The 10,604-nt window shown below is 40.2% G+C and overlaps 1 protein-coding gene across 1 annotated transcript; it reads left to right on the plus strand.

Moving 5' to 3' along the window:
• The first annotated feature begins 3,858 nt into the window (after positions 1 to 3,858).
• LOC134225841 (uncharacterized) lies at positions 3,859 to 6,414 on the plus strand. Its single transcript, XM_062706224.1, has 3 exons — positions 3,859 to 4,519; positions 4,607 to 4,874; positions 5,307 to 6,414. Exons 1-3 carry the CDS (start codon positions 4,091 to 4,093, stop codon positions 6,209 to 6,211), a joined length of 1,602 nt encoding a protein of 533 aa, XP_062562208.1. The 5' UTR covers positions 3,859 to 4,090; the 3' UTR covers positions 6,212 to 6,414.
• Positions 6,415 to 10,604: the final 4,190 nt, after the last annotated feature.

Genomic DNA, 10,604 nt, shown 5'->3' on the forward strand with positions numbered 1-10,604 from the left:
TAAAACTTCGGAAGAAAGTTCGGTTCGGAAGTCCCGACTTCCGAATTCTAAGTTGGTGCTACGCCGACAATATTTAACCGAAAATTAGGTTAAAATTCATTATTTTGATTTGAAAAAAAAATAAATAAAATGACATTTATTTTCCGGATAAAATTTATTGTTATCAAAAAAGGAAAAAATATTCCATTATTTGTCTCATATTGCCAGTTTCATCCTATCCAGGGAGATTTGAACAAATATGCCAAATTTTCTGGAGAGATGAAATTGTGACAGTTTGATGACAAATGGAAGCCCAACCCAATTTATATTTTATTTTTCTATAATAATTATAACATTTATCACTTCTAAAAAGGGACCGACGATATGATGCAGGTGATGGTGAATTACGGAGCATTGTATATGCATATTCATGGCTCAAAAGGTTTCCAAAAACAAAAGTTTTGTCGAAACTGCACATAAGAAAAGCCAGAAAACCTTGGGTAAAGTTGATAGGATTTCTGTAATGAAAAAAGTTCCTAAATATTGCATTTCGAAACCGACTTTGAGAATTGTCCACTCACCTTGATTTTTGGAAATCGGCAGCTGGAAAGAAGATCTTAGCATCTAGAAGGGACGGAACAAGATGATCAGATGGTACAATAAGCGGATATAACAATATCCCGGAAAGGCCTGCAGAAAGCAAAAATGTTCTTTTATATTGCGATCCAAAAACGTCGCTATAGAATATTTGCCACTTACCTTTATATCTAATTATAAGAAATCCGGAAGCCTGAGAGCCAGAATGAGGTGCCTGGAAAGGCAAACCGAGAAGACGCCAAGAATATTCTCAGAATCTGGAACAGCAACTCAATAGACCAGCAGTAGACTCGATTTTAACAAAGACAATAATAAACTATTTTTATGTACAAAATAGCGTCGTTACTGGAAAAGACACAATACTCTAAATTAGGTAAAAAATAATGAAAAAAATCGTTAATTTTTACCGATTATTCAAGTAAACATCCATTACCTAGTTATAGGTAAAACAAAAACCTAATTTTAGGTAATCACATCTAAGCGTGTAGGCCTTTTCATGTGACACTGCCGAGACTGAACTTGTTTACAACACGGGACTGACACTTGTATACCTCCACCACAGTTCATTTCGTAGCCAACATAGAAAATTCCGCACTGACAGCCATAAGAAGAATCATGGGAAAGAAAGAGATAGGTGCGTTCCACACTGACAGTTCCATAAACGACAAGCAGAAGAAACGAGACTGCATCTACACTACGAAAACACAACCAAAACATCAGACCCCCGGTCCGAAGCTGTCATTTTCATAGAAGAACTGTCAATTGACGATAAAATCAGCTGTTTTTAAACGTCTCGTGAAAAGGCCTATACGGATGTGAAACGGATGGAAAACTCAATGGCTGATGTCGTTTTCGGTTATTGCTGGGTCGAACCTAGTTCTGCACCGGATCCGCTCTAACAGCTGTCAAAACGTTCGGTTATTCGTTCAGGTTGGATCGCGATCCGCACCAGATCCGACCCAAAATGAATGAGGTTCGCTCTGCCGATTTATCGAGATCCAACCTAGGTTCACCAATACATTCAAACACAAACTGTCAAACTGGTGTTTATGTTTACGCTAAAGGAAAATGAAAACGTAAAAGACACGGATGGGTATTTGCTTTGTTTGTTTCATTTGTTAAATTTATCAATTTTAATGCTCTTCCACACAAAAATGGATTATTTTAATTTTGTGCTGTCTTCAAGTTGCTCTGATGGTGAATCGGATTTAGATATCGACATATTTTTCGCTGATTACCTCAGATGATAGCTCCACTATAAACAAAATAAGGGTTGAAAATTTGGTTGAAAATGTGATTTATAAAATGCAGTGACGAGAAGGTAGCTGCTATTTATTCACTATTACGTTGTGTATTCGAACATATGCTTTAGGTATAATTGCTCTATCAATGGGAAAATAGCGTACCAGAGTATCTGCCGCTATGAAGTTATTTATACCAAAATGTTCATACCATATTTTATTCATTATTGCAGTCTGTGCATAATTCTAGAGTGCTTTGAAAATAGGTCGTATGTGCAAAAGAGAGCCTCTCTTTGGATCTATTCTCTTTCGATTAAAACGAAACTATACGAAAGTTTGCTTCGAATTTTTTGGCAGATATCCGAAGACAATAGCTTTGTCTATCATGCTGAAGTGAAAATGTAGCAATACATGCGAAACTAGCCGATATATTAGCGAAAGAGAGCGTGATCAAAGAGAATCTCTCGTTTGTACATACGACCTATTCTCAAAGCAATCTAGAATTTGTTCAAGGTTACTGATTTGAAGACAATTATTGTATTTACAAATTTATTGTATTTATTTATAAATGATTATTTATAAATAAATTCAAATGTTTATTCAGGAACAGTTTTTATACGAATTGAGCATAATTTTCAGTGGAAGATAGGTTTTTAGTTGTAATTCGTTAAAAAACCGACAAATACATATTTTATCCCATTGATATTGATTATGTTGAATCTCCTGTTTAGATTATGTAGTGAAAAAATATTTTCCTCTGTTGTATACAGTAGCCGTTCGATAACTGCAAAATGTTTACTTTTCAGTTAACGAATGCCGTTCGATAACTGCAACGCATTCTAGACGTCAAACGGTTGTCAATCGACGTCAGATGCAATAAAAGTGCATCCAAATGTGCAGCGCAATGCAGCTGTCATTGAGTTTGACATCAGTTTGAAGTTTAGCGGTCCGATAACTGCAAAACTGTTGCAACTATCGAATTGCAGTTAAAAAGCATTGCAGTTAAATGACTTGCAGTTATCGAACGTCTACTGTATTTGGTTTTTGCAGTTCTGACGAAATTGCAATTTATCCAACAGGGTCCCCTCTTCTTGGGGGAAAAACAGCAAAAAAAATGCAAATGGCAAAAAATAATGCTGTTCAACTCTTGTACGATTTGATTCTTTGTTTTAAAATAAAAGGCCCCAAATCTCAATAAATGTTGTATTGGATTTTTTACAAAGTGTTTCCATATTTTCTTGTTCTGTTCCATTTCAATGACATAATTGATAATTCAAGTTACCCAAAAAGCCATATAGAATAAGCATAACAGTTTATCGGAAAACACGGATTGGCATAAATTCTTTCACGGCAATCCACATTGCCGTCGTCATTCATCACAAGCTCATAATCACATTAATTTATTGATGAAATAATAGTAATTTTAGTCATTAAACAATTAACAGAAGAAACGTCTGATATTCCCCATAATTCATAAAACAAGAAAAAAATAACACTAATAACAAAATTCAATAGATAAAATATGTCTGTTTCTGCCAGCTGATAAAAATGCGAATTGAAAACAAAACAGATGATAGAGATTGAGTTCTCACTAATACCATCATACTGACTCGATCCCGATTCGTTTTTCGTTCGGTTATTGTGGATTTACTTGACCAATGGATTCGAAGGTCGGTTCACTTGCCTATTTCAAACGTTCCCTTTTCCAGCAAGGTTTGCCAAACTCAAAAAATGTTTGGTAGATTACCTTGTTTTTCGCTCCTTGTCTATCAAAACAGATGTCAAAACATCTGAAAAGAAAGAGAAGTCCGAGGGAAATTGCAAAAAGCACGTTGCAGACTTGTCAGTTTTGACAGATTTTACTATGAAGACGGGTGTGAGAACGGCGATTTCAACGACCGTTCAAGGAACGACTATTTCAAACGGTCGGGTCCAATAGGGAAATCCACGTACAATATTCAGAGTCGGGGTCGGACCTGACCCAGGTTTAAAACCGAAAACGTCATGAGAATTCAACACGCACGCAAACTGCGATTTCTCCGCACCTCTCACTTGTTTATTGGACCGTGTTGTCATCTTATCGGAAAACCGGTAAAATCAAAACAAAAAACCGGTAAAACCAAACAAAAAACAAACGCTTTCGGTGCTTTCGGTTGCAATCGTCTCACTTTTTCGCAAAAATCGACTGTTCTGTTCCGAATCTTTATTGAATTTGATCTGTTTTCCATTTTTGGTGTGGAAAATCGTTGGGGAATCGTATTTTCGCATCAGCAATGTCTAGTGTAGACCATGATAACGATCTGATTCGAATTACGCATTATATCAATCCACACAACTTCTGGTTCAAGCATGAGTCTGCTTATCTTTACAATGCCGAAGAGCAAGAGTTCCAGCTGGAGCTGATTGAGTTTTGCGAGAACACTTTCGGCCGGGGCAATATTACATCCGGTGTGTACAAGCCAACCCAGATCGGAGAGCTGGTGGCGGTTTTCTACTTTCAATTGGGACGCTGGACGCGAGCCACAATCGATGATATCCAGCAGGATCTCAGCGGAGAGGTGATGTGCAATGTTTGGGCCATCGACGAAGGTGTCCCAATCAAAACCAGCTGTCGTTACATCAAACCGCTGCCATTGAGATTTGGTAAGATGCCCAGCACCGTTAAGCACGGCGGTTTGATAGGGATTATGCCAGCAGAATCGGTAGGTCTTAAATCCAATCCAGGTTACACGCATGCATTTCTTCCATATTATAAGTAAGTGCTTTAATAAGATTATTTGGATTTTCAGAGTTATAACTATTTGGAAGGTTGTAACACTCATAAGATGGTGGACAGTTGGTGTTCAGGCGTGGTCCGAGTTTTTCAAAGTCTGATTGAAGACGCAGTTACGATCAAATTTTGCGACCAACGACACTACCAGGCACAGGGCGTGGATATGTTCTTTGGGATACTGAAACTTACTTCCCATCAGAACGTAACCAATAACGCGTTGGATTTATTGAAAAAGGCTGGCGGAAAAATGGTGATGATGGTCGAAAATCGTGAATTTTATGACAGTAAGTCACCGCTTTTTTCAATCATTAGGCTTTTTATTAGATTGTGAGTACATATATGCATAGGATTGTAAGAAATCGCAAAATATTCTTCAATAGCTCTACGTACTAACTGTAACTGGGAATTTATTTCAACTACAGTTCACGGTGTCTTTGGCCAAACGACCTTCAGAAATATTAGTATCTGAAACATTTTTTACACGAGAGTATAATAGTTTCCCTTTCATGTATAAGTCAATTTATACAATTTTCCTTCGGGGGTAACTTTCCCATATATTTTTTTAGAGGAGTCAAGATGGCTATCATGTATGAAACATCCTAAATCTCCAATTTGTCTAACTTCCCATCTTCGAACGGATTGGCAATCTTATACCCTTGCTCGCAAGGCTAACTAAAGTTTACGTAGGTGCATACAATATTTCGTTTCATTTTCAGAATTTCCGTTGTTGCGAACACTGGATATGCGTCGGTGTGAAGACAACGACCATCGCGAAAACATGAAATATCATACCAATACATTCCGCCCGCAATATGCCTCCACAACGGGAGCATTCGAGTCCGAAAGAAAGCGCTTCCAGGATAAATACCTCATTGAACAAGCTCGTGAGAAATTCGTGGAATGGGATAAACGAAATACGGCATCATCCACTATTCAAAATTTCTCGTTGGATGATTATCTTCCAATCAGTTCACAGCAACTTAATAAGCCAGTTGTATCTCCTTTGGTTATGTCGTCAATGCCACAAAACAAACCTAGACGGCGATACGATCTAGAGTACAAAACTTTGTTGGACGAATCCGATTCTGATCGAGAATCGGACCATCTGGTTTCCCCACAAAAACGCCATCCACCAAAGCAAATCAGACAAACAGTGAATAATAATCTCAATGACCGAAGCGACCATTCACTGACGAGACAACATAACGGTGAGGTCTACAATAAAAGTTTGGCAGACGTGGCTCCTGCTTTGCACAAAATCAAACTGCGTCGCCGTGCAGCTATTCAGAAAGAACAGGATGCTGCAAATTCATCTGATGCTCATGGCGCTCGAGCGGCGCTCAATATAATGCCAGCAGGATTCAATTTAGGCAATGTGCAGTATTCCAAAGGAAATTTAATTTTGGGAAGCAGCGAGGTGAATGCAGATTCTCGTAGTACCACTGTTGGTCCGAAAACACACGCGATCATGAATCACATGAACCACGGGAATAATCGATGGCCTCGACGACAGCGACAAACAGAAGATCGCGATTCTTCATTCGAGGAAGAAATGATCCGCAAGTTAGACATCAGCGGTGGAACCAAAGCAGTTGAAAGTGAAGAGGAAGAGCAGTGGTGATTTTCTACCTCCAAGGCAAATGATGATTTACGATTAGGTGTTATACAAACATATTGAATTCTTTTTTTATTTTCAAATGCAAAACTTCGTATTTCGCTCATATGAGATATGAACGAACTGAACTACAGCAATACATAATTAATCTATGTCAATCAGATAACGATTTCTAGTTAAATAAAAAAATAAATGCATAATTAATATAAGACGTTTTTATCAGAAGGAAAATACATTTCAGCCAGAGATATTTTGGCTTCATTTTCAACCAGGCTGATTCTCCCCTTGTCCGGTCACGGACGGTTAGCGGTGAACTGTCGGAATATTGACCTCGACAGCGGCAACCTTCCCACTGAAGTATTATCTGGACAAGCCACCAGTTGGCTCGGTAGGGGATGGGACTGTATCTATAGATGGGCCTCCAAGTCCGTACGATAGCGACTATAGAAGAAATTATTCTTTAACTCTTTAGTAGCCTTGAGAAAGGCTGATTATGTTGGCTAGTCCAGAAAATTATATTTCACGTCAATGGTTTACAAACAATTGAACTCTTGAGCTAATGCACATTTCTTATATACATGCCGTTGAATCCTATCTCCCTCCTGATTGGTCGGCCAATCAGCGTGCGTCATGTATCCAAGGCATCATTGCTGTCGGTGTTCTCGTCATGGGCTGCTTCTTCTTCTTTCTAGCTGCTGGTGTCCAATTCATAACGGTTCTTTTAGCTCGGCACACACCAGCAAGCCAAGAAAGCAATTCAGTTATCATTCGAGTGGGTGGTAGTGCGTGTTTATTGTTAAACGGTAAAATACATAAACTTCCAATACGAAATGCTGACACATGTTCGCCTTGTGCGCGGACACCCCTTCCATCGAATATATTATCTTGCCGCGATGGGGCTCGCAGAAAAATTTCCAATAAGTTATTTGATTTCTTTGAGTTGACCTGAGCTTGATTTGAAACAAGCAATGCGCTTCTACTTGATTGTAGATCTGACGACCTGAACTCAAGAACGTTTTGGATGGCCTTCAGTGTATTGAAATGCAGAAATATCGGTATAACGATTCTTGGCAGGTATCCTAGGATCTGTTGGGAAAGGTTTTGATAGCTGCCGAAAACATTTTGGAGGCCGTTGTTTCGTTGGTCTTACGAACCGAACTTCAGAACATTTCGCGCATTCTAGAATGTGACAATGGGGCTCGCAGAAAAAGTTCCCATGAGTCATTTGATATCTTTGAACTGAGTAGGATGTACTCTGAGTATTTTTATGTGCACATTACCTTTCGCTTCTATGGTAGAATTCAAAACATGAACTCACGGATACAGCAACAGTTCGCTAACTGGGCGCCTTTCAACTGGACTGCTTTTTAACTGGGCGTTCGCAAATTGGGCCAAAGCCCTGTTAAAATACAGTTATCCGTCAAAAAACAAAAACAAACACTTTGCTGCGAGGGGAATCTAAATGGTATATTGTTGTGGTTCCATGTAAAACATTGATCATAACAATGCATCGTAAATTCCCTCGATAGCCCAGTTAAAAAGCGGCGTTCGTTAACTGGACTGATGTTTTAGCCCAGTTAGCGAATGGATGCTGTATTTTGGATGAACTGGAATGTTGCAAAATAGTATTTTCAACACATAAAATTGATTACATATATGTCTACAGTGTTTTGTGATTTTTCCCTTCTGTCTGGCACAATTAGGTTTATTTCTTGATCAGATTTTAAGAAATATGACTATAACTCTTAGATCAGGGATATGGCTTTCAATATCGGTAATTACAGTAATCAGATAACTTGGAAACGTTCAAAATCACTTCTACTTGATATATTTCATGTATCTACTTTATTTTATGACGCCAGAACTATATTGCACTTGATTACTGAAGAAATTGTGGGCTTCGTGGCCGTGTGGTTAGCGACGTCAATCGACTAGACGCACGTGCTGTGGAGTGTGGGTTCGATTTCCGCCCCGGTAAAGAGAAAACTTTTCGTAAAGCGAAAAGTTCTTCACTGGTCCACTGGGTGTTGTGTAAATGTTCCGTTCGTTGTCTCATGAGTCATGCTAGATGTGTTCAGTCTGTGCGACCTCTGGTCGAAGACGGTGATTCTGTCTTTTTTTTTTTAATTTGGCCATCATAACAAACAATAAGGAAAAAACACAGACATTTTGAATGAGCGAGTAAATTGGCTCATGGAAGTTATTCAGCGGTGCTATCCTGGCCAAGACGATGTAGTGAGGTGAGAGTGGCGGATATAAAGACTTCTTCTGGGGTCTATCCACGACTAACTGATTGTAAACGCGGGTTTTTGCTGAGAAATAAATTTGATTCGTTTATAATTTTTGGACAAGATGCGCCAACGTGGTATTGGGTGGCAGCCAATCAGCGCAAGGATGTGCAAGCTGAGGATAAAAGGCCGTTTCTTCAACTATAGCATCATCAACGTGCACTGCCCACACGAAGGGAGACCCGACGAGAAAGAAGCGTTCTAGGCACAGCTGGAGCAGACATACGATGGATGCCCACTGCGGGACGTCAAAATCGTGACATGAGCGCTCAGGTAGGAAGGGAGGAAATGTATAGACCGGTCATCGAATCGGATAGTCTGAACACCGTAATGAATGATAACGGCCAACGATGCATAAACTTCGCAGCCTCCCATGGAATGGTAATGCGAAGCATTTTCTTCCCCGCGAAAATATCCACAAGGCCACATGGAGATCACCTAACCAAGAAACGGAAAACCAAATCGACCACGTTCTAATCGACGGTAAATTCTTCTCCAACATCACGAACGTCCGCACTTACCGCAGTGCGAATATTGAATCCGACTACTATAGTATACCTCGTTGCAGTATGCCTGCGCTCAATACTCTCGACGGTGAACAACACGCGTCGAAGTCGAACGCCGCGGCTTAACATTGGGCGGCTACAAGACGGTAGACTAGCCCAAGGATACGCTCAGCAGCTGAAAGTGGCACTACCAACGGAAAAGCAGCTAGGCGCAGCGTCTCTCGAAGATGGCTGGAGAAATATTCGATCCGCCATTGGTAGCACCGCAATCGCTGCACTTGGCAGGTGCCTCCGGATCAGAGAAATGATTGGTATGACGGCGAATGTGAGCAGTTAGTGGAAGAGAAGAATGCACTGCCGTCATACGCATATTTGTCCCATGTTTGCTGGGATTTCCTATGTACATGGGACAGTTATGCGTATAACGAAGAGCAGGGATTAACACGAGTGATAAAACACAACACAATTTTAACACGAGTGATAAAATTTTCAATAAGTCCGTCCAGCTATTTGGCCTCGCCGACGACATGGATATTATGGCAAGTAATTTTGAGAAGATGGAGGAAGTCTACATTAGACTGAACAGGGAAGCTAAGCGGATCGGTCATCGACACGTCGAACGAAGGAAAAAGCAAGAGGTTCAAGAGCAGGGTTTGCAGAAATCGCTCTCAATAGATAACGAACAACGATAAAAGAGAGGCAAAAACTGTTCCGAATCATAACAAGCCATGATAACAAATTTATCAAACTTACAAGTGCAAAAAAACAGAATCGGATAGGCAGCCCCCACAGAAAAATGGTGATTCTCGCTTTGTTTTCGCTTATTTCGTGGTGGTTACTGCACAGCTGTGTAGAACAAGTTGAAATGCATTATCAGAGCCAGTGATCCCCGCATTTGGAGCTTTCTAAAAGAAAATTATGATGGGGTATAGCCTCCCAAATCAGTTCTCTATCATGACAACTTGCGAAAAAAGTCCCTCGCGGTATGCTACATATCGTATATGTATACAGAGATGATAAGTGAGAGACTTGGACCATGCTCGTGGTGGACCAACGCGCACTTGGGAGTTTTTGAAAGGAAAGTGCTACATAAGAACTATGGTGGGGTGCAGATGGCGGTACGTGGAGGAGGCGAATGCACCACGAGTTGCATGAGCTGCTGGGAGAACCATTCATCGTTCACACCGCAAACATCGGACAACTGCGGTGGACCGGGCACGTAGCCAGAATGTCGGACAGTAACCCGGTGAAAATGGTTCTCGACAACGATCCAACGGGAAAAGAAGGCGAGGTGCGCAGCGGGCAAGGTGGATCGATCAGGTGGAAGATGACTTGCGGACCCTCCGTAGATTGCGTGGTTGGCGACGTGTAGCCATGGACCGAGTTGAATGGAGAAGACTCTTATGTACCGCACAGGCCACTTCGGGCTCAGTCTGAATAAATAAATAATAAGTGAAAATTGCAGATTTTGGCTTCAATTTAAACTTTTAAATCGTTTTCGATGTCACACGATTAATGATTGCTCAAAATATTCATTTTCCACGTCAATGATAAATTTGAAAACGACTGTTTTGTTAGAAATCCATTGAATTAGAAAAAAAAGTA

Source organism: Armigeres subalbatus, chromosome 3, assembly GCF_024139115.2.
Source record: "Armigeres subalbatus isolate Guangzhou_Male chromosome 3, GZ_Asu_2, whole genome shotgun sequence".
NCBI lineage: Eukaryota > Metazoa > Arthropoda > Insecta > Diptera > Culicidae > Armigeres > Armigeres subalbatus.